This window comes from Nannobrachium achirus (genome assembly GCF_963921795.1).
Source record: "Nannobrachium achirus genome assembly, chromosome: 13".
In the NCBI taxonomy this organism is placed as follows: domain Eukaryota; kingdom Metazoa; phylum Chordata; class Actinopteri; order Myctophiformes; family Myctophidae; genus Nannobrachium; species Nannobrachium achirus.
In genome coordinates this window covers 11,405,835-11,427,936 of record NC_137833.1, presented here as the reverse complement: position 1 = coordinate 11,427,936, position 22,102 = coordinate 11,405,835, and the positions used below count along the sequence as shown (strand labels likewise).

General features: G+C 43.7%; 1 protein-coding gene across 1 annotated transcript in view; it reads left to right on the top strand.

Annotated features, from left to right (window-relative positions):
• nfkb2 (nuclear factor of kappa light polypeptide gene enhancer in B-cells 2 (p49/p100)) overlaps positions 1–22,102 on the top strand; it is a 39,950-nt gene that overhangs the window by 13,149 nt on the left and 4,699 nt on the right. The window contains exons 3-21 of the mRNA XM_080741105.1: positions 789–861; positions 2,397–2,437; positions 5,395–5,493; positions 6,470–6,621; positions 7,769–7,881; positions 8,540–8,698; positions 9,525–9,629; positions 10,192–10,280; positions 10,489–10,627; positions 12,644–12,760; positions 13,294–13,482; positions 14,014–14,155; positions 14,703–14,817; positions 15,291–15,498; positions 16,189–16,358; positions 18,415–18,517; positions 19,445–19,656; positions 20,014–20,104; positions 21,089–21,255. Coding sequence (XP_080597231.1) covers positions 789–861; positions 2,397–2,437; positions 5,395–5,493; positions 6,470–6,621; positions 7,769–7,881; positions 8,540–8,698; positions 9,525–9,629; positions 10,192–10,280; positions 10,489–10,627; positions 12,644–12,760; positions 13,294–13,482; positions 14,014–14,155; positions 14,703–14,817; positions 15,291–15,498; positions 16,189–16,358; positions 18,415–18,517; positions 19,445–19,656; positions 20,014–20,104; positions 21,089–21,255 — 2,484 coding nt within the window. The remainder of the gene's footprint in view (positions 1–788; positions 862–2,396; positions 2,438–5,394; positions 5,494–6,469; positions 6,622–7,768; positions 7,882–8,539; positions 8,699–9,524; positions 9,630–10,191; positions 10,281–10,488; positions 10,628–12,643; positions 12,761–13,293; positions 13,483–14,013; positions 14,156–14,702; positions 14,818–15,290; positions 15,499–16,188; positions 16,359–18,414; positions 18,518–19,444; positions 19,657–20,013; positions 20,105–21,088; positions 21,256–22,102) is intronic.

Below are 22,102 nucleotides of genomic sequence, written 5' to 3'. Positions count from 1 at the left end.
ATGGTAACCATGGCAACGCGGGACATTGGCCGGAAAAAATCATTGCAACATAAGTGTTAATATAAAAAGGGAGAAAAAAACTTTCTATCACTCAAAGATTTAGAGGACCCCCTGTAGTAACTCTGAGGCCCCCCTAGGGGTCCCGGACCCCCTGTTGAGTACCCTTGCATTAGATAACTGGTAGAACATGTGCAGCAGAATGCTGCACATGTTCTACCAGTCAAAAGACCTGAGGCTTCTCAAGAAGAAGAGCCTACTCAGTGTTCAGAGCCCATGCAGTCCAGTTTCTCATCCAGGTGAACTCCCATGTACTTGTAGGACTGTACCCACTCTATGGCTGTGACAGGCTGAAGAGGAGCAGGCTTGTCCCTGTGATAATCCACCACCATCTCCTTAGTCTTGGAGGTGTTTAGCAGGGGACAGTTCCTTTCACTCCATTCCTGAAGGCCTTCGTCAGGTCCCTGTATTCCTCCCCGTGCCCACCCTTGACACTGGCATATTACGCCACAATGGCTGTATCATCAGGATATTTCTGAATCCTATCCAATTCTGAGTCCACTCAGAATTGATCAAGTGGGGCGTTAAATTTGTGGGGGGAAAAAAGGAAAACACAAAAAGTTTGAATATGGAGATAAGAGGTTTCTGCCCAACGGCGACCGCATGCTCTAGTTCTGTCATGCTATGTTATGTGTCTCTGTTTCCTGCTGATGCATTTGATGACCTGTGATTACATTCATTCATTACAGCTGATGAATTTGATGACCTGTGATTACATTCATTCATTACAGCTGATGAATTTGATGACCTGTGATTACATTCCACCGGTGGACATAAAGACAGAGCCCTACATCCCGGAGACAGGTATACCACTTTACTCACTGTCACAACAACTACAACCACACATACAGTATGGGCGCTTTGGCCCAGTGATTTTGACGACTAAAGCTATGACGAAAAATGTCTGTCGACCTTTTTCACTGACGAAAATGAAATAAGAACTAAATAAAACCTAACTATGATGACTAAAACTGGCACTAAATGTGTTGACCATTTCGTCAACAAATATAAACTAGATTAAAACGCTAGGGAGGGACGAGGGGAGGGACAAGTCATTTTATGTTTGGTTATGCTCGGGTGTTGCACCTTACTGTACTGTAAGGAATTACATGAAGGAAGGTTTGTTATCTGTGTGTTAAAACAATAACAATAACCCTCATAATATGGGGTTTGAGGTATAAAAAGAACCCCTGGTCTAGATCAGTGGTTCTCAACCTGTGGGTCGGGACTCGGGACCCCCAGGGGGGACCCCAAATTATTTTGGGGGGTCCCCAGATGATTATAACGTGAAACATTGTTTTCTCCCTCAACAGTAAACAAACCAACATAACGTTTAAGTGTATAGATAGAGGGTATCTGCACATTTCTAAAGTGACAATTTAAGGATGTTTAATACCTCTAAAATGACACGTTAAACATTGGCCAAATTGTCAAATATCAGAAATTGTGAAAATAGCAGATCTACATGCTCACAACGCCTCGCAAGATCAAATCGCCAGTTAAAATATGATTATTTTGGGGGTTGCGGCCTGAAAAGGTTGAGAACCCCTGGACTAGATGTAGGCCATTACCTGCTACCAATAAACCTGTCACAATCCTATATTCAGGGTTCCCACGGTCATGAAATTCCTGGAAATATTTTGAAATTAGAAAAATATTTTTCCAGTACTGGAAAAGTTTTGGAATTGATGAAGGGTCCTGGAAGGTCCTGGAAAAAAAGCTATGCATTGTCTTTGGTTATTGATTTTGTTAATACCTCTGAAATGACATTGAGGCAGAGATTGGGAAAATAGCCGATCTACATGCTCACAACGCCGTTGTGAGCATGTAGATCTGCTATTTTCACAATAGAAACGTGTTATACAAATTCTGCAACTCTTAGTGCTCGTCAGGGTGCCGGGTCCACAGTTAAAATATGATTATTTCGGGGGTCACAGCCTGAAAAGGTTGAGAACCACTGGGATACCCAGTACCCATACACTACCTGTCTTTGGGCATTGCGCTAGGAGTAAGCGACTTGTTATTGAGCTGAATTATTGTTATATATATATATAGTCCTGGAAATTGGGTTAAATATTCTGGAAAAGTTTTGGAAATTAATTGGTAAAAAATGTGTGGGAACCCTGTATATTCAAATTGGTTAAAGGGAGGACCCGCTGGTGGGCCGGTGGACCACGGCCGCGTCACTCTGACACATACAGTAACCATAAACAAACCCCATACGCCCATATCGGGTTTGTTTATGGTTAAAGAAATTGGTCAGTGACCCACAAATAGGTTGTGACGCACTGTTTGTGATCTAAATGATATAAAACCAGATTATTATGTTCCTCTTTCAGCTCATGGACCTTATATTCAAATCATCGAGGAGCCCAAACAGGTAAGACTGACTAATTGTAACAATCAAATCATTAGAATAATGTTAATGCTTCTACAAAGTAACACATCTGAAAGGAGAGACAGTACAGCCCTCATTTATTTAGATGTTTTGTTTGGTTTTGTTTGGTACCTTCGCAGCGGCCCACACATAAGGAAAACAGTGCTACTGTATAGGCAAATAAATAGCTAAACAAAGCAGAGAAAGCAAGAGTCATGAGTCAAACAGAAGCTTAGGAAGATTTGCTCACGAAAACAAAGTTATGTTTTCATAAGTGGACTTTGGATGTTTTTTTATTAAGTCCACCGGATACAAGCAGTTGCTCCTAAGCTGTTGACAGCCAAGCGGTAGGATTTACCTAACGCCACCTGGGCGTACAGTGTGCGCATTGTGTCACATGTAATCAGATGACCTTTAGAAGAGGAGCAGGAAGCAAGGGCAGAAATTCCACAGCTGTCAACAGGTGCATGACGCGGCGCAGGTTTCCCCCTGCCTTCCAAGAGGAAGGAGAGGTTGCACTCTGCAGGGGGCGACGGTGGCGTTCCCGCTACTCCAGTGACAGTTCAGATATCGTCGTCGTTGGGTGAAAATCTTGTATGTCCAAAACCGTTCGTTTTGCATTAATCATTTAAAAAATGATTTAAACTAGTGAAAACAGCCGTTCTAAAAGCACACAACGCCTCGCACCACGAGGCGTTGTGTGCTTGTAGATCTGCTGTTTTCACTACTTTTGTGCGACGGCCTTGTATGATTTGCGAAAGAACGTACACATTTGGAGATACGAGATTTCCACCTGACAACGATATACAACGACAACGATATACTAGTGTTGATGCTGCTCTTATACCACCATTATTACTGGGGTTGGTGTGGGCCAGACAGTAGCCCCCCGCGGGCCGCCTATTGGGGAAGCCTGCTGGTGTGGTGCAAGGATAGGAGGATGGGAAACACGTGACCACCAGGCATGCGCCTTGACGCTCACAATGGGTTCCAAAACTCGCACCGGAAGTTCTATGAAATACATGACAGTGAATGGAGCTGAGCTAAACCAGCTCATGAACAAACACTATTTATAAACGACTGAGACCTTTGTCATAAAATCTGTTCAGGAATATAAATGAAAACATATCACAGGTATTTTTTTTTTTTACAATCACTTGCTTTTCGATGTGCAGAGTACATCATGAAATAATAATAATAAATAATAATAGTTTTTGTCTTGGAAGTATCGCAAGATACTTGGCACGTTTAGGTACATACTTTGTGCTCTTTAGATACCGCTGTAAAATGACACAGTGCACACATCGAAAATCAACACAACAGAATAAAATGTGTGACATGTATTCTTTTATTTTCCAGAAGCAATTACTTTACAAAGGTCTCAGTCATTAAGAAATAGTGTTTGTTCATGAGCTAGTCCACAGTCCAAGCTAGGCTTCAATTGACTCCAGTGCAGTCCACCGAACTTCCAGCTGCAGTTTGGCACCCATGGTGTGATAAATTTGCCGTTTGGAATTGTGAGATAACGAAAATGACGTTGGTGTCTCTTCCTTCTAAAAATTCCTTGGAGTGGTGGAAGAAGTACTTTACTTAAGAAGTAGCAACAACACAATGTAGAAATACTCAAATGCTAACCCTAACCCTAACTAAAGTGAAAGGCCTGTATTTAAGATTTGACTTGACTACTAAAGTATGGGCATCAGCATTGCTCAGGGGATAAACTGAATCATGACCTTCAGGTCAAACCTCGGGTCAGAACTTGTGTCTATAGGTGAAACATGACCTTTGACACGATCTAAATAGAAGAACAGGGAGACAGAATACAAATTGTATAAGCTGTATTGTATAAACATACTTTACCATACAGAGTGGACGAAATGACATTTCATTCATTAAACATGTGACTTAGTGCTGCTTTAATTGGCTAATGTTTGTTTTGTAATAATAATCTAAATTTCAAAAGAAAAAAAAACAACAACAACAACAACAACATTATAACAATAAATAGTTGTAATTGTAGTGGAGAAGTACAAATCATTGAAAAATAGGCATACTCAAATCCTGTATTCAACTTGCCCAGGAACATAAAAAGTATAGTACTTGAGTAAATGTACTCAGTTATTTTCCACCACTGGTTGTTGACACATGACGGAAAGTCCTGGCTTTAGGAAGTGACATTTCCAGTAATAGTGGTGTGGAGTTTACACGTGTGTGTGTGCGTACAGTTTTATATCCTGATGATGATACTCCACAGTAAGGATATTGGATTAGGTTTGAATAGGAAACATATTTTGAGGATCTGGAGAAAAAAGTAACTGCAAAAAAAAAATATATATATTATATAGGCTATAGCATGAGAAAATAGATCTAGAATGTATTATGAAAGTATATTACCATTGTGATTTCCAGTATACGTTTCACATATTGAAATGTCCTTACACTATGCGTATATATTCACAATTGCCAAGTCCGCTTTATTATAACAACAACAACTTTGGGCTGAAGTCACTTGCAGTTTGCAGTTGACGCAACTGTCACTTTGCCTTTGTTTGTTTTTTGGAGAGAGAGAGAGAGAGAGTTGCTTCTCTTGGGCTTGTTTACATAGACCTGGTTTCTTGTTTCTCTTGTGAAATCTGGCCGATGGGATGCAGTACAAGTACAACTACAGTTAGGCAAGGCAAGGCTCATCCAGTATACAGTAGGACTGGATGAGCTGCAACAGCTACAACCAGTCGCTACATTTTGAATTCCGGACTTTTACTTGTAACAGTGTTTTTACATTGCAGTATTGATACTTTTACTTCAGTAAGTACTTTTTCCACCACTGGTTCTAAGTGTTGAGCCAAGTCACTGGTTACGTTTAAGCCCAATAATCTCATGAAATGTGTGTGTGTGTGTGTGTGTGTGTGTGTGTGTGTGTGTGTGTGTGTGTGTGTGTGTGTGCGTGTGCGTGTGCGTAGAGAGGGTTCAGGTTCCGGTACGAGTGTGAGGGCCCCTCCCACGGCGGGCTCCCGGGGGCCTCCAGTGAGAAGAACAGGAGGACCTATCCCACAGTGAAGGTCAGTCCACATTTCTGCCACCACGGACATACACAATCAGTACACAAAGTCATGAAGTGATGGCCCTAAATGACCATTACAGGTCTGTAACTCTGAGAGGGTACAAACGGAACCAAATGGAAGACCCGTTCCATTTGTACACTCTCAGAGTTACGGGGTTCTTGAAAATAAAGCGTTTGAGAACTGCTACCAGTGGACTTAATATGCCAATAGACTTTAGGCCATGGACACATTTTGTCCGTGTACAGTCACATTGATGACCCCTATCTGTGGGTTATTCTAGACACAGGATGCCTCCATTCGTCACGCTGTGACTCATTGTACATAATAGTGTTTGTATGTGTTGATGACATGTATTATTGATCCGGAATCAATGGGGGGTACATTTACTGTAATACTTTTTTTGTCATTATCCTCGCAACATAATCACTAAAATATCATCACTGTTGGGCAGAAACCTCGTATCTCCAAGTTTCAAATGTGTACGTCTTTTGGTAAAGCAAAGCCCTGCTTCATCATACAAGACTGTCGCACAAAACTAGTGAAAACAGCCGTGTGCTTGTAGATCTGCTGTTTTCACTGGTTTAGTTAATTTTATAGATGATAAATACAAAACGAACAGTTTTGGATTCCACAGTTTGGTTTCCACCCGACAACGACGATATGCTATAAATATAAGGTGCTGGGAGTGAAAATTATAATGTAGGTGTGCCTCGGATTAAAACAAATATTCATGGGGTGCCCTGAGACAAAAAAGTTTGGGAACCCCTGCTCTATGGCATGAGTAATCAATAGGGGGAAAAAAGGTATTTTTGGGCGTGAACTACTCCTTTAATGTCTGACTGTATCACTTGCTTTTTACATTTCTGATTAATATAGTATTCAATCAATCTCTCTCTCTCTGTCTGTCTCTCTCCCTCCCTCTCTCTCTATGTCTCTCTCTCTCTCTCTCTCTCTCTCTATGTCTCTCTCTCAGGTCAATAACTATGTTGGTCATGCACGGGTGGAGGTGCAGCTGGTGACTCACTCGGACCCTCCTCGCGTACACGCTCACAGCCTGGTGGGACGACAGTGCACGGACAATGGCACGTGCACGCTGGACGTGGGCCCCAACGACCTCACTGCATCGTTAGTAGTCACTCACATCACACAGCGTGCATGCGCACGCACACACACACACACACACACACACACACGCGCGCGCGCGCGCGCGCGCCACCATTGATCCCCTTTTGAACGTTAACCTTGTTAATTGTACCCCTAAAACGGTCCAATTAATTAGCTGTCATTAGCTGCATTTCCATAAAGCCTTTTTATGTGCATTTTGGCTTTTGCGCATAAATCTTTGAATGGAAACAAGTTAAACAACTGAAAATTCAAAAAACTATTCATTTTTTGCAAAAACACTTTTACGCTTTTATCAAATAGACCAAATGCACAAATGGAGAATGGAAACAATTAGAGAATAGGTTTTGAATTAACATGCATTGAACTTGTGGGAAGTGGTTCAAAGCAGTTGTCCTCAAAAGTAAAACCATTCGTCATTATTATCCGTCACAACAGTCGCATCCGTAACAAGCTGTGAGCTTGTATATCACAGCTGTTCTTGTGCACAATGCCGTTGCAGGGGTGAAGTAGCCAATATACTTATCTAGATGAAATCTATAGGCTGAAAAGCCCTGGGTTAGAGTGTCTTGTAATAATGATACAAATCTACAAAAAAGTCACAAAAATGTGTCTCACTTGACTGGAAAAATAGCGCCATCGGCTTATTTCATTTTAACTATATCCCAAGAATCGCATTTTATCAGTGGATGGTAACAGGCAAAATGCACATTTTCTTTTTTTCGACTTTCTGATGATTCGCCTCCTATTTTCGAAAAGGCTTTATGGAAAAGCAGTTATTCTCTGTGTGTGTCTCCCTCCCTCTTGAAAGTTTCATTCAGTCACTGGTCGGTGTTTCCATTGAGCAATGTCAGTGTGTGATGGTTTTGGTCATGTTTAAAGACGTGGTTGTTGAGTCTTTTCATAATTCATAATAGGAAGAGCAGTTTACTCAAGCAGATTATTGTTCAGAACTCAAAATGGGCCAAAAAATAAGTGATTTTAAAGTGTGGTCAGAGTGTCAAAGTGCAGTATAAAATACTGGTTAACGGTGATAAAAATCTAAAAGTGACACAGTTGCTTTCCTGGAAAAAACGTAATTGATAGAATAACTGCTAAGAAAATTACCCATATCTGCATCCCTAATCTTTGGCTGTGTTCTCTGGTACAGCTTCAGCAACCTGGGAATCCTCCATGTGACCAAGAAGGGAGTGGTGGAGGTGTTGAGTAAGAGGCTGAAAGAGGAGAGGAGGAGGCAGAAAGGACAGCACTACCATTTCAAAGGTACCATGACAATCTGTATTTATAATATTCATTCATTATCGATCATGCTACAACAAAACTATCAAAAGTAGCAGGTCTGCAAGCTGGAAACGCTGCGCACGAAGCAACATGTTTTGAGCTTGTAGATCCGCTACTTTTGCTATTTGTAAATTTGAATCCTGAAAAGTAACAGTTTTGGACATATGAGGTCTCCCCCCAAAAGACACCGTGTACATTAGGACCCCCATTTGACAAGCTGGAGTAAAACACTTCTTTATTGAGAAATATGGACTGACACATCCAGAGGAGGTTGCAAATAGATAGAGAACACTTGGACCAAGAAGAGAAGCACCTTATATTTTGGATTTGTGCATGTTTCAAGCAGTTACAGGACCAGACGGCCTCACCAACAGGCCTCCCCCTCTCGCCGCTATAACTCATGTAGAGAGAAAATGTCTTCAAAATAAAAGTACTCTACAAGAGTTCTAATTTATGGCTAAGAAAACTGTGTGTGTGTGTGTGTGTGTGTGTGTGTGTGTGTGTGTGTGTGTGTGTGTGTGTGTGTGTGTGTGTGTGTGTGTGTGTGTGTGTGTGTGTGTGTGTGTGTGTGTGTGTGTGTGTGTGTGTGTGTGTGTGTGTGTGTGTGTGTGTGTGTGTGTGTGCGTGCGATCCCGAACAGAAGCAGAGGAGAGTGGCCTGCTGAGGGAAGCCAAGGAGCTTGGGAAGATCATGGACCTGAACATAGTGAGGTTAAAGTTCACGGCATACCTGCAAGACAGCAATGGAGGCTTCACCAGAGCCCTGAAACCTGTGGTGTCCAACCCCATCTACGATAGCAGTGAGTTACACTAACTAGTACTAGTTAACCAACCCCATCTACGATAGCAGTGAGTTAATGTATACACTAACTACTACTAGTTAACCAACCCCATCTACGATAGCAGTGAGTTAATGTATACACTAACTACTACTAGTTAACCAAACCCCATCTATGATAGCAGTGAGTTAATGTATACACTAACTACTACTAGTTAACCAACCCCATCTACGATAGCAGTGAGTTAATGTATACACTAACGACTACTAGTTAACCAAACCCCATCTACGATAGCAGTGAGTTACACTAACTAGTACTAGTTAACCAACCCCATCTACGATAGCAGTGAGTTACACTAACTAGTACTAGTTAACCAACCCCATCTATGATAGCAGTGAGTTAATGTATACACTAACTACTACTAGTTAACCAAACCCCATCTACGACAGCAGTGAGTTAATGTATACACTAACTAGTAGTACTACTAGTTAACCAACCCGATCTATGATAGCAGTGAGTTACACTAACTAGTACTACTACTAGTTAACCAACCCTATCTATGATAGCAGTGAGTTACTGTATACACTAACTAGTACTACTACTACTACTACCTCATCTACAAAACCGTCATTAGAACATGGAGGGTTCCCGAAGGGTTCCCAGTTCGAATCCGGGTTCCCCCAGAGTTAACTCTGAACCCCTAGTTGCTCCCGGTGAGCAGGTCGGTGGCTTGCATGGTTTCCTCCACCATCGGTGTATGTCATGCCTTTCTAGCTTTATTTTATTTCAGATTATTTATTCAATCCTAATCCCAAATACATTCTTTAATCCCCTCTCTCTCCTCCAGAGTCTCCCAATGCGTCCAATCTGAAGATCTCTCGCATGGATAAGACGTGTGGGTCTGTGCTGGGAGGAGACGAGATCTTCCTGCTCTGCGACAAAGTCCAGAAAGGTGAGCAGCAGCAGCACATCAACTGGACACAATGGACACTCGCCAAAAATAAAAGTGGTGGAAAAAGTACTCACATTTTGTACTTGAGTAAAATTATCAATGCTGCAAATTGACTTGAGTAAAAGTACAAAAGTATTGGAGTATTACAAAAAGAAGAAAGTACTAATTGTGCAGAATGTCTTTTTTTCAAATGTACTGTATAGAATTCTTCTCCAAACATGTTTCTTTCTTTTACCAAAAATTGCAGATCTACTGTACAAGCAAAGAGAGTAAAGTTCCTGTATTTAAGCTTCTGTTTTGCAGTTTATTTTAATCTGTAACTGTTTAAAACATCTTGTTTGCACTTCTAAACATATACTGTATGTAGTAGGAGCAGCATTGCATTAGTAGCGGCATTGGAATACATTTGGGTCACATTATTGCCCCTTGTATCTGTTATGTGTAAATGATAATCAGTTACTGCAACTGATTTGACAATGACTTACATTTGAACTGATCTCACACTACATGGATGGTCTGTCTGATGTATTGTCTGTGCCATATACTGTATGTCGTGTTCCAGATGATATAGAGATCCGTTTTTATGAGGAAGAGGAGGAAGGGGGATGGGAGGCCTTTGGAGACTTTTCACCCACCGACGTTCACAAACAGGTAGAGAGGGAGTGTGTGTGGTGTGTGCGTCTGCGTGTGTGTGTGTGTGTGTGTGTGTGTGTGTGTGTGTGTGTGTGTGTGTGTGTGTGTGTGTGTGTGTGTGTGTGTGTGTGTGTGTGTGTGTGTGTGTGTGTGTGTGTGTGTGTGTGTACCAGTCCATCTCCTGGTAAACATCAACAAACGCCATCCTCTCGTCCTCGTTCCTCAGTATGCCATCGTGTTCAAGACTCCTCCTTACCACAGCACGGAGATTGAACGGCCGGTCACCGTCTTCCTCCAGCTGAAGAGGAAGAAGGCAGGGGACAGCAGCGACCCCAAGCAGTTCACCTACGTACCCCAGGTTCAAGGTATGCATACTTTACAAACAGTTCACCTACGTACCAAAGGTTCAAGGTTTACAAAGAGTTCACCTACGTAGGCTGCCACAGGTTCAAGGTATTGATACTTTACAATCAGTTCGCCTACAGGGGAGACGCAACGTCATGAAATAAGCTAAGCTTCTTTTTGAGCGGTGGTCACACCGTCTCCATAGCGTGGCCGTTTGTGTATCCGTGTATGTATGTATGTGTGTGTGTCTGTATGTGTGTCTGAGGTGTATGTAACCTGAGTACCTCTGGGTGACCAGAGAAGTGTTGGCCTGAGTGAGCAAGTATGGCTCACACTCTCTCACACACACACACTCTCACACACACACGCACGCACGCACGCACGCACGCACGCACGCACGCACGCACACACGGACTGCCGTCACCCCAGGGTGCCCCGTCACCCACTTTGAAAACCCCTGCCATACGGGTCCATTTGGTTTCATTTGTACTATTTCCATTCCATGTGTACACACTCAGTGTTATGGGGGTCCTTGCAAATAAAACAATTGAGAACCACCAGTACTAGAGGACTCCTAATGTGCCATAGTGTCATACATACAGTAGTAAATAAGTAAATATTCTGAAGAAGACCTGGAGACTTGACATTCAGTAATTGGGTCTTATGGTGAATTATTATAACTAGACCTTACCCGTTCGAATATATGTGCTGCAAAATATGTGCAGAGTGTGGGTTATGGGGAAAGTAACTGTAACTGCATGGTGCGTGCGTGAGAATATGTGGGAGCATCATAATGTAAGGAGCAGCCCATGGAGGAGTGTATATGTATGATGGATACAAATAATTTAACAGCTAAATTAGGTGAATAGAAGTATGAGGATGTATTTGCTCCACATAATGTTTCTATACCCGTTGGAAGATGAGACACACATCACCCGTTGCATGCGTGACCCATGCAGAGAGAGAGAGAGAGAGACTGCAAGTTTGTTTTTATGATTCCGCCCTCTACTGGGCTGTATTGGTCACTGCAGTATAATGCATTTTGTGACCTACTGACTGACTGACTGACCTCTCTCTCTAATTATAGTATGGATGGTGTGTAAAAAAGAAAATCTAGAATTTGCCGCAGACAACACCAAGTCTTGCCACTCACACATTTCTCCATGTGCGGACATGTTGTGATGACCCGGCTGACGTTATGTCATCAACCTAATACACACAACAGCGTTGCATCATGCTGTACCACCCCTCCTTGCACAGGTTTGGCTGGGTAGCCGTACACGTTAAAGACTTCTGTTTGTGGTTGTTTTCAAAGCTGTGAAACCACAACGAGTGTGTTTCCCCCTCAGACGTGTGAATTAGGCTGGCTGCACCTACTCACCGGATGCTTTGTTACCAAGCACAGTCAAGGAAAAGACAAACATTACTGGGGGAAACTTCACAATGTGAATACATGTTTCTCACTTTCCCACTTCCTCTACTCTCTCACTTTTCATTATTTGTATTAGTCTGTTATCGTCCTCTTCTCTTCCTTCCGTTCAGTACAGGGTTGTTCGACGTCCTTCCATTGGCCATAAGAGATTGTCCTACTTTTCCATCCTTCAACAATTCACTTTAGTATAGAAATATATATTGCCCTCTAAAGCACTGTCATTTTTGTGCAATAACATCAGAGCCAAGCCAAAGCATTTGTCTTAGCCTTAAATAGATATACTGTATTTATTAAGGTGCTCACTGGCAGATGAGTCAGTAGGATACAACTGCAGTGACGACACAGAAATGTGTGTGGGGAGGAATTAATTGGCACAATGACTAAATTGGGTAAAAAAAATGACTGCCTACTAAATTGGGGGGGGGGGGGTTCCCTATGTAATGTAAGGAAATTCTATATGTTTTGCAGCTGCAGCTGTAAATGAGCATTTTGGTAAATCCGGTGTATTTACGTTGCATTGATATGCATCGTTCATTAATAGGCGGCGTCCCGTCAAAAAATAAACACGTAAAATTAACGTTTTCTCTCCCCGTCTCTCGGGCAGATAAAGAGGAGGTGCAGAGGAAGAAGCAGAAGCCCCTCCCCCACTACGACCCCTGGAGAGGAGCAGGAGGAGGAGGGAGAGGGGGAGCGGGGACCTTTGGGGGAGGAGGAGGAGGAGGTAAGAAGTCATGAATGAGCAATAGTATTATAGTGTCAAATTACAACTAAGTTGTTCAGCCAGACAGCCAACGGCGAAGTATGTCGATCAGCTAAACAATCATCCCGAGTAGCGAAACAATTCACCCTTTGCCAAGTCCTGCCCGTTGTCCCATCCCTCTTCACACCCATTGGTTGCTGTGTCTTGGTGGAACACTCGGTGGGACACTCCATCCACTACCGTTTTAATTCAGTTGCTTCGTATTGTTATTCTGTGTGTTCAATTCTAATTTCAAACTTGGTTTCAGTAAAATGGAGCTGCTCAGTGGCAGTATAGTAGTGACTCAAAAAATGCAGAACCAGGGCGGGACAAGGCAGAAAGAGCCTGCTGGTTGGTCAGTCAGGGACCAACCAGACCTAACAAAGGGTGAATTGCAAATTTTGCTTGTTTTTCTTGCCGATCTACAAGCTCAAAGCATCATCGGCTCGCACACAAAGCCAAGCGAAATGATTCGTTCACTGAAATGAACGGGATTGCCCATCTCTATTCCCCAGCAGGGTTCCAGTTCAACCAGCAGATGAACGGAGGAGGAGGAGGCGGCTTCTACTCGGGGGGATTCACTGGCTACACGGGAGGGGGAGGGGCCCAGATGGCAGGCTCCGCCCCACAGCAACAACAACAGAGCACAACAGAGACTTCAGGACAGACCGGCTCGCTTTTACAACAACAGCTGCTGCAAATAGGTATAATAAGACTAGACTATAGCAGGGGTCTTCAACATTTTCAGGCCAAGGACCCCTTGAGAGAGCTGAAGCAGGGACCCCCACAACCTTTTCATAGATTCCATATAGTTTCATTGTTTGACGATCATCAGTGTGTTCTGGATTCATGTCAATTTGTGTTTTCAGATATTTAACCACTTGAACCGTCAATACTTGACCTTTCACTCTGTACATTATTTTTGGTGGTCACAGCCTGAAAAGGGAGAACCACTGGCCTAATACATCTCAAAATGAGGGTCCTTGAAATAAAAAATAAAAAAGTTGCTTTAGCAATTTACAATTTAGGCATTCAACAGATGCTCTTAATCCAGAGCAATAGGGGTGTGCATCTCTCCCTTACAGGACCATACGCTATGCATCTAGATGCATGGGCTACCATACGATTCAGGGCAGACATATTTTGAATACAGATAAGTTTGGTGCAATTTGAATCAGTAATCATGAGTTATCCATAATAACTCAACCCCTCTCTCTGTGTGTCCATGTGTCCAGCGGCCACTCTCCACAGCAGAGCCACGCAGACGGCCAGACAGACAGCCGGGGCGCTGCTGCACTACTGTAGCACCGGGGACGTCCGGGTCCTTCTGGCAATCCAGAGGCACCTATGTGGGGTCCAGGATGACAACGGAGACACGTGAGTCCCATCTCATGTCACTGCAATGGTTGTATGTAAAGCAGTGTTGTTGAGCCGTGTGCTTATGTGTCCACAACCTTTAATCTCTTGTCTCAGTCGATCTGATTTGGATTTTGGTTGGTAAAGATATCTTTTGGTTAATCAAACTTATATTGCTTATTGATATAATGTTTGCCGAGATCATTCTATGATCACAGATCAGATCTCAAAGTAATCTGAATCCTGTATTTTGGTTTTGAATGACGAATCCAAATCTGATCCACTACTCCAGGTAAAGATGAAAAGTGATTGATTGGACAGTGCCGGTGTAAAGACATTTTTGATCACCACACATGAATAATGAATGGTGGATAGCAAATCGTCTAAACTTACTTTCACAACTAAATAATGTCAATAAGAATAAGCCAAGCTGAAAGTTTTGAGCTGATGGATTGTGATTTAAAACATTCTTTCAACAATCAAATCGTCACGTCGTAGGTTGGAAACCTTGAGAAACTAAGGATAGTTTGTTAATCAGTGTGACATTGTGTGCTGTTCCTTCCCACAGTCCTTTGCACTTGGCCATCATCCACCAGCAGCATGGAGTCATTCTGCAGCTCATACACACCCTGCTGAGCAGCCAGCAGCACCGAGTCCTCAACACCTGCAACCACCTCAGACAGGTAACTAACTCTTTACTAACTCTTTACTAGCTCAACACCTGCAACCACCTCCGACAGGTACAGTAACTCACTCTTTAGCTCACTCAATCACAGTAAATCACCTGCAACAGATGATAGCTCCTTAACTGCAACTCCTTACCAACTGCCTTTTACACATATTTCTTTCTGAGGTTAAGATTAGGAATAAGGTTAGGTCCCTTCCCCTCCCACTTTTTTTGTCTCTGTATTGATAGTTGTGCTTAAGTATTGCTATTTGCTTTTTTTTTTAAGTATGGGTGTTACAATTATAAGCGTTTACTGTTTTTGACACTTTATGTATATATTCTTGGTTCCCTTTCTTTGGTGTACCTTGCTCTTTTTTCTTTTCATACTTCTCTGTAACTTTGTAAATAACCTTAAACTGCTGTGCTGCCTCCGGGCGACTGACTTCCCCCCTAAAGGTATCTATCTATCTATCTATCTGTATCCCTCAGACTCCGCTCCACCTGGCGGTGATCACCAGACAGGTGAAGGTGGTGGAGGTGTTACTGCGGGCGGGCGCGGACCCCACCCTGTTGGACCAGGACGGGCGCAGCCCGCTCCACCTGGCCGCCATGGGCGGAGACGAGGCCCTGCTGCGCCCCCTGCTGGCACACCTGGGAGAACGACACGCTCACCTGGTCAACAGCGCCGACTACCATGGTGAGCAGAACGCAACAAGAAAAAGACAAAGCGTCCACTGTGACCATTGTGGTCCATTATATAGAACGGGTACACATTATTGTGTATCGTTATTTTATGCTTTAACTGTTGAAAAATAGCAGATATACAAGCTCACAGCACGGCACCGTGCTGCGAGCTTGTAGATCTGCTATTTTTAAAAAATCGTGACAATTAGAATCTTGACACGATTCTATAAGTGTCTTTTGAATCCTTCTAAGGTTTTTGTTAATACCCTATGTTTCTATATCAGCAATCTGGCTGGCCATCGTCAAAGAAAAGGTCCTTTTCACTTAACTGGAGCTCAGTTAGTCTGTTTTTGAGAGACTACTATGTCAGTGGTTCTCAAATGTTTTCATGTGAAGGACCCCCAAAATGATATTTATTTGGCCACGGACCCCCATCTCAAAATATTTAGTTCCAGGGACCCCCCCAGAAGCAAAATTTGAGTTACAAACGTTCGCTTTGAAAATACATATAGTCAAAGATTTGCACACATATTCCCGACTTTTTCCAAAAAATAGCAGATCTACAAGCTCGCAGCGCGGCACTCGGTGCCGCGCTGTGAGCTTGTATATCTGCTATTTTTCACTGGTTAAAGCATTCAATAATTCTAGGCCTAAATGGGTTTTAAACAGGTTTGATAAGGACTGAAACCTCTGTCTCTCTCAGGCCTGTATCCCCTGCACCTGGCTGTGAGGAGGGGCGGGGAGCGAGCGCTGCGCCTCCTGGTCGAGGGCGGGGCCAAGATCAACGCACCTGAGCAGAAGGGCGGAGCCTCTGCCCTGCACCTGGCCGTCAGGGACAACCTGTTCAAGGTGGCCTGCTTCCTCATCACCGAGGTGAGGGCGGGCGCACGCACGCACGCACGCACGCTCGCACGCACGCACGCAACCACTAGGGATGGGACGATAAGCAATATTATCGTTTATCGTGATAAAAAACCACTCACGGTAATCGTATCGTGGAGATTTAATTCATCGTGATATCGTCCTCCGTCATGCACTGGGATCAATTCACCTTTTATTTGCAAAGCTGCATATCCGGTACCACTTAAACCTTCTATAATTAATCGAAATTCGTTTTTGAACTATAATTCGAATATTAAAGAAATAGATTACATTCGAATACTTAAATTACTATTCGAATGTAAAAAATCAAACCTCGGTTCGAAGTGGAGCGGTGAATTTGAGCAGTTCCAGGTAAATATATATATATATATATATATATATATAATTGAATATTGAATATACATATTTTGGGGACCTCTCTGCGGGTCTTGACCCACAGATTGACAACATTAACCTCCCGTGGCAGGGGGAAGAGAATAGAATAGTCCCTGACTTTTTTTTCACCAATTTATATATTGACATGTGTCAATTCTTGATTGCCCGTGGCTCGCTACGGTGGCTGCATGCTTCGTGAGCCTCCACTCTAGCGGCTATCACGGGTGTGTGTGTGTGTGTGTGTGTGGTAAAAGTCTGCGCATGCGCAGATGCCGCCGTGCTGACCAACACAATTTGGACACACACGCCGTGCTGACCAACACAATTTGGACACACAAAGCCACACAAAGGGAGCTGTGCTAGCACACCGCTCCAAAAAATAAAATAAAATAAAAAAGTTTTTCCTGACCATCCATTGCGAAAACAAATGCTTTCATCATGTCACAAATGATCAACAGTTACGTTTGAGTGCATGGCATGCACTGCACAGTGCAAACACAGAAGGTTATGCCATGAGCCTAATCCTCCATGTACACACTCGGTCTGTGTGTGACACCCGACACCATTGTTCAAGACAAGCCCATAAGCTTCACTTGAAAGTAACGTTGTCTCAAAGACATTTGGTTACACCCACAAGAACCTTTGTTGAGATCCAATGAAGAGCTCTCTTTGATCAATGGTTCTCAAACCTTTCTTTTTGTCAAGGACCCCCATAAATGGATATGTATTTGTCCACAGACCCCTATATTAAATGGTTTTGTACCCTCATTTTGTACAAGATTTAGGTTGTTAAAATGTTTCAAAAAGATTGCAAGATGTTTGAAAATGGCAGATCTACAAGCTCACAATGTGTCGCACGCTGTCACGGTCAGTTTCATGGTCAGTATCATGGTTAGTTGTGGTCAGTATCATGTCAGACATGATCATGTCAATGATACTGACAATTGATTGATCGAAAGTTCGGCCATCAGTGGTCCAGGACTAGGACCCTCAAAAAAAAAAGAAAAAAAAAAAATCCTCATTAACACATCGGACGCCCACGTGGTTTTGATGTCTTAATTTGCTGGTGCCCATGGCAACGCGTCAAACGCGTCATTTTACCTACCGGCGAGAGTACTGGCGAGAAAGGTAATCTGAGTAAATGTAATCCGAGTATGTCCTGTTTATTTCGCGAAAATGTTTTCTTTCAGTCAGGACCGTTTTTTTATCATTTCTAAGCCACAGTGTTTGTGTTACGGCATGTAGAAGAGGCTGCCGTTTTGAGAAAAAAATGAAAAAAGGAAGAGAATCCGGAGAAAACAGCATTTTTGTGCAGCCGCTAAACAGGAAGTCAACGAGACACACAGCACGTCCGGGTGACGTAATTGCGCGCTGCATGTTGGGAAATGGAGTTTGTTTCATCACCGCGGTAGCCAAGTGCAGTAGCTACAGTACAGTATAGTTTACTGTACAACGCGTCAAACGCGTCGTGGGCCTCCAGCGACATCAAAGAAATTGACTTGTAGACACCACGTGGGCATCCGATGTGTTAAGGTCCGGGTGCCTCCAAACAACACTGAACAAACAGTCTGTGTTTGCGTGGGATTTCTGCCTCATTGCTGCTGCAACAGTGCCATCTAGTGGTTGGTTCTGTAATAACAGTGACTCCCTCTCTCTGTCCTGACCTGTGCAGCTGAAGGCTGATGTGAATGTGTGCACGTTTGCTGGGAACACACCTCTACACCTGGCCGCCAGCATGGGCTCTCCTACACTCTGCTCCATGCTCATAGCTGCAGGTCAGTATCACACAAGCATGCAAGTAATAATAATAATAATAAAATAATAGATTGAATTTATATAGAGCCTTTCAAAACCAAAGGACGCTTTACATCAAAAGCAATGAACAACCAACATGCATAGAACGGGGCACGGTGGTGCAGTGGTTAGCACTTCGCCTCACAGCCAGAAGGTCCTGTGTTCGATTCCCGCCGGGGGAAGCTGTGGGTGCTGGGGGCGTGTTCCTCCACCCGCGCCATCAGCACCCACACCCTAGGTGGGGTTGGTGATAGGGCCTTTCTGTGGTGAGTTTGCATGTTCTCCCCGTATCTCCTTGGGCATAGGACCCCACACAAAAACATGCAGTAGTCCTGGTTTCTATACTACCTCCCCCTAGCCAGCCGGGTGCTCCCCAATGTCCCCTGGTGCGGCAGGGGGAGAGCGGAAACCAGGACTACAGGTTAGGTAGTCACCGGGTGAGAAAAAATGGGTTGCAAAACCGTGGGATAAAAAACATAAAAAAAAACAAAACATGTATAGAACCTTTTTTGTGGGCGTAAGTGGAGAACACAGAACCTGGGGATCATAGGAGCTTTTTTGGGTGAGTGGGGAACATAGAACCTTTTTTGTGGGGGTAAGAGGGGAACATAGAACCTTTTTTGTGGGGGTAAGAGGGGAACATAGACCCTTTTTTGTGGGGGTAAGTGGGGAACATAGAACCTTTTTTGTGGGGGTAAGAGGGGAACATAGAACCTTTTTTGTGGGGGTAAGAGGGGAACATAGACCCTTTTTTGTGGGGGTAAGAGGGGAACATAGAACCTTTTTTGTGGGGGTAAGTGGGGAACATAGAACCTTTTTTGTGGGGGTAAGTGGGGAACATAGAACCAGGGGAACATAGGTACGGTCCTGGGGTTTTGAACCAGGTTTGTTTGTTTTTCTGTCGCCAGGAGCCGATAAGAACGTGGAGAACGACGAGCCGCTCTTCTTCAGCTCCTCCTCCTCCTCGGACGAAGAGCAGGAAGTGGAGGAGGAGGAGGAGGAGGAGGGCCGGCCAATCAGAGAGCAGCTCAAAGGTCCAGAGGTCACCTCGCAGCCAATCAACCCTCGCAAGAGGCCGGCGTCGGGCCACACCCCGCTGGACCTGGCCTGTTGTCAGAAGGTACAGAGGATAAGATACCGTCGTTGTCGGGCGGAAACCTCGTATCTCCAAGTTTCAAATGTGTACGTTCTTTCGCAAAGTAAAGCCCTGCTTCATCGTACAAGGCCGTCGCACAAAAGTAGTGAAAACAGCAGATCTACAAGCACACAACGCCTCGCGGTGCGAGGCGTTGTGTGCTTGTAGATCGGCTGTTTTCACTAGTTTAAATCATTTTCAAAATCATGAATGGAAAACGAACGGTTTTGGACATACAAGGTTTTCACCCGACAACGACGATATTTTCATTTTGACAGGAGATTTTGATGTAGTTTTAGTGAAACAGCGGGTTGATTGATTGATTGTTCTCTGGTGCTGCAGGTGCGCAACCTGCTGGGCTCCAGCCCCAGTCCCAGGTCCAGTCGACAGAACAGCAAGAAGAGCAAAAGCAGCCGCAGTGACAGTACCACAGGTAGGTGACCTTTAACTCATTGACTGGACCAGCCGAGCAACCCCAACATTTCGCTATGTCTTTCACTGCCTGGGTTCTCTTACCTTTTAATGTGGGCGCTAGAGTTTCCATTGTGCGCGATCGGACACGGACTATGCATCGTGCGTGTGCGAGTATTTCATCAGCTTCGAAACAAAACATTTTTTTTTTTAAATCCGTCCAGCCGTTGTCTATTTGTAAGCCATGTTGTATACACAGAAAGCTAACAGCCGGAATAGAGGATGGACCATCCTGCTTCCGGTTCCGGCCCCAAGAGGGCGATAGCAAGAGGGCGGATTAGACCCGTGCTTCCCGTTTCTGCGTGACGTAGGTGGATACCTTTTTAGGAGGCGGAAGCGGGTTGGAGTCTATTCATTTACAATGGGAGAGCTAACGTGAACACAGAGCAAAATAATAGTTCAGAAGCTATGGTCACTGAACTAAATATTGGACCCGATCATCACAAGCCTCATAATATTAACAACATTGTCATGTTAAGTGACTTCAGCGACACAACAAAGGAGAAAATCGACTTTATTATTGCTCTTTAGCTGTCCCAGCAACACACTCTCGCGGGATCTATAGCACCAGTAAACGGGACGTGCGCAAGATTTGCCGTCAGAGCCGGCGCCCACTTAGGAGTCTATTTGTAGGATTTGTGTACCATGTCAGACTCTAGTGGATCCAATGAGGTTGAGCTATCTTCATTAATTAAATATCTTTGTTCGGCCTCAATGTTAATCGGTCCGTCCCCATAATGGGTCCGTGTTGAAACCGATCGCGGAGGATTAGTTCCGGCCTATTTTAGTTTCGCTGCGATAAAACTTCTCGGGTTCCTCAGGCCTGGCGGAGAAGCTGTACAATGTTTTTCTTTTTTTTTTGGCAGAGATTGTGTTAAAAAGATTGCAAATGTTTTGAAAACAGCAGATCTACAAGCTCACAATGTCCTGTCCCGTGTTCCTCCAGAGACAGACAGCGCTCTGGACAGTGAGACCCTGTCCAGGCTGGTGGAGATGCTCAGCGTGGACGAGGTGCCATGGAGACAGCTGGCAGAGAAACTGGGCATGCTCACACTGGCACACCTGTACCAGGACAGCCCCTCACCCTGCCAACACCTGCTGCACAACTACCAGGTTGGTTGGTGTGTGTGTGTGTGTGTGTGTGTGTGTGTGTGTGTGTGTGTGTGTGTGTGTGTGTGTGTGTGTGTGTGTGTGTGTGTGTGTGTGTGTGTGTGTGTGTGTGTGTGTGTGTGTGTGTTAGGGCATTCACCAACTATTCGAATATTCGAATATCAAAGTCACTATTCGACATGTTCACCGAAGTCGAATATTCGCTTAGTTTTTTTTTTTTTTATTGTTTTCTCAAAGTATATAGTTTATAAAGCTTGGCTAGATAGATTCTCAAACCTTTTTAGGCTGTGACCCCCAAAATAAACATATTTGAACTGGGGACCCCCACCCTGACAAGCACTTGGAATTGTAGATATTACATTTAATGTGACTCGGTTGGGCGTTGCGAGGCGTTGTGAGCATGTAGATCAGCTATTTTCACAATGTTCGCCTCTTGCTTACTTAATATTTGACAGTTTGGCCAGTCCTGTCGAATATTCGACTATTCGAATACTTTGAGGTCGAATAATTCGAATACTAAAAATCACTATTCGTGAATGCCCTAGTGTGTGTGTGTGTGTGTTTGTGTTAGGGATGGGATGATAAGCGATATTATCGTTTATCGTGATAAAAAACACTCACGATAATCGTATCGTTAAGATTTAATGTATCATGATATCATCCTCCGTCCTCCTGGGATCAATTCACTTTTTATTTGCCGGTACCACTTAGTTAAACCCTCTATAATTGGTAAAAAGAACTTATAATACAGCTATTTTTTGGCAAATGTTCCGCCCCAGGATAATGAATTTTGATTATCGCGAAAATATCGTAAATCGCAATTTCTTGTGTTACAATAATCGTCCCTAGT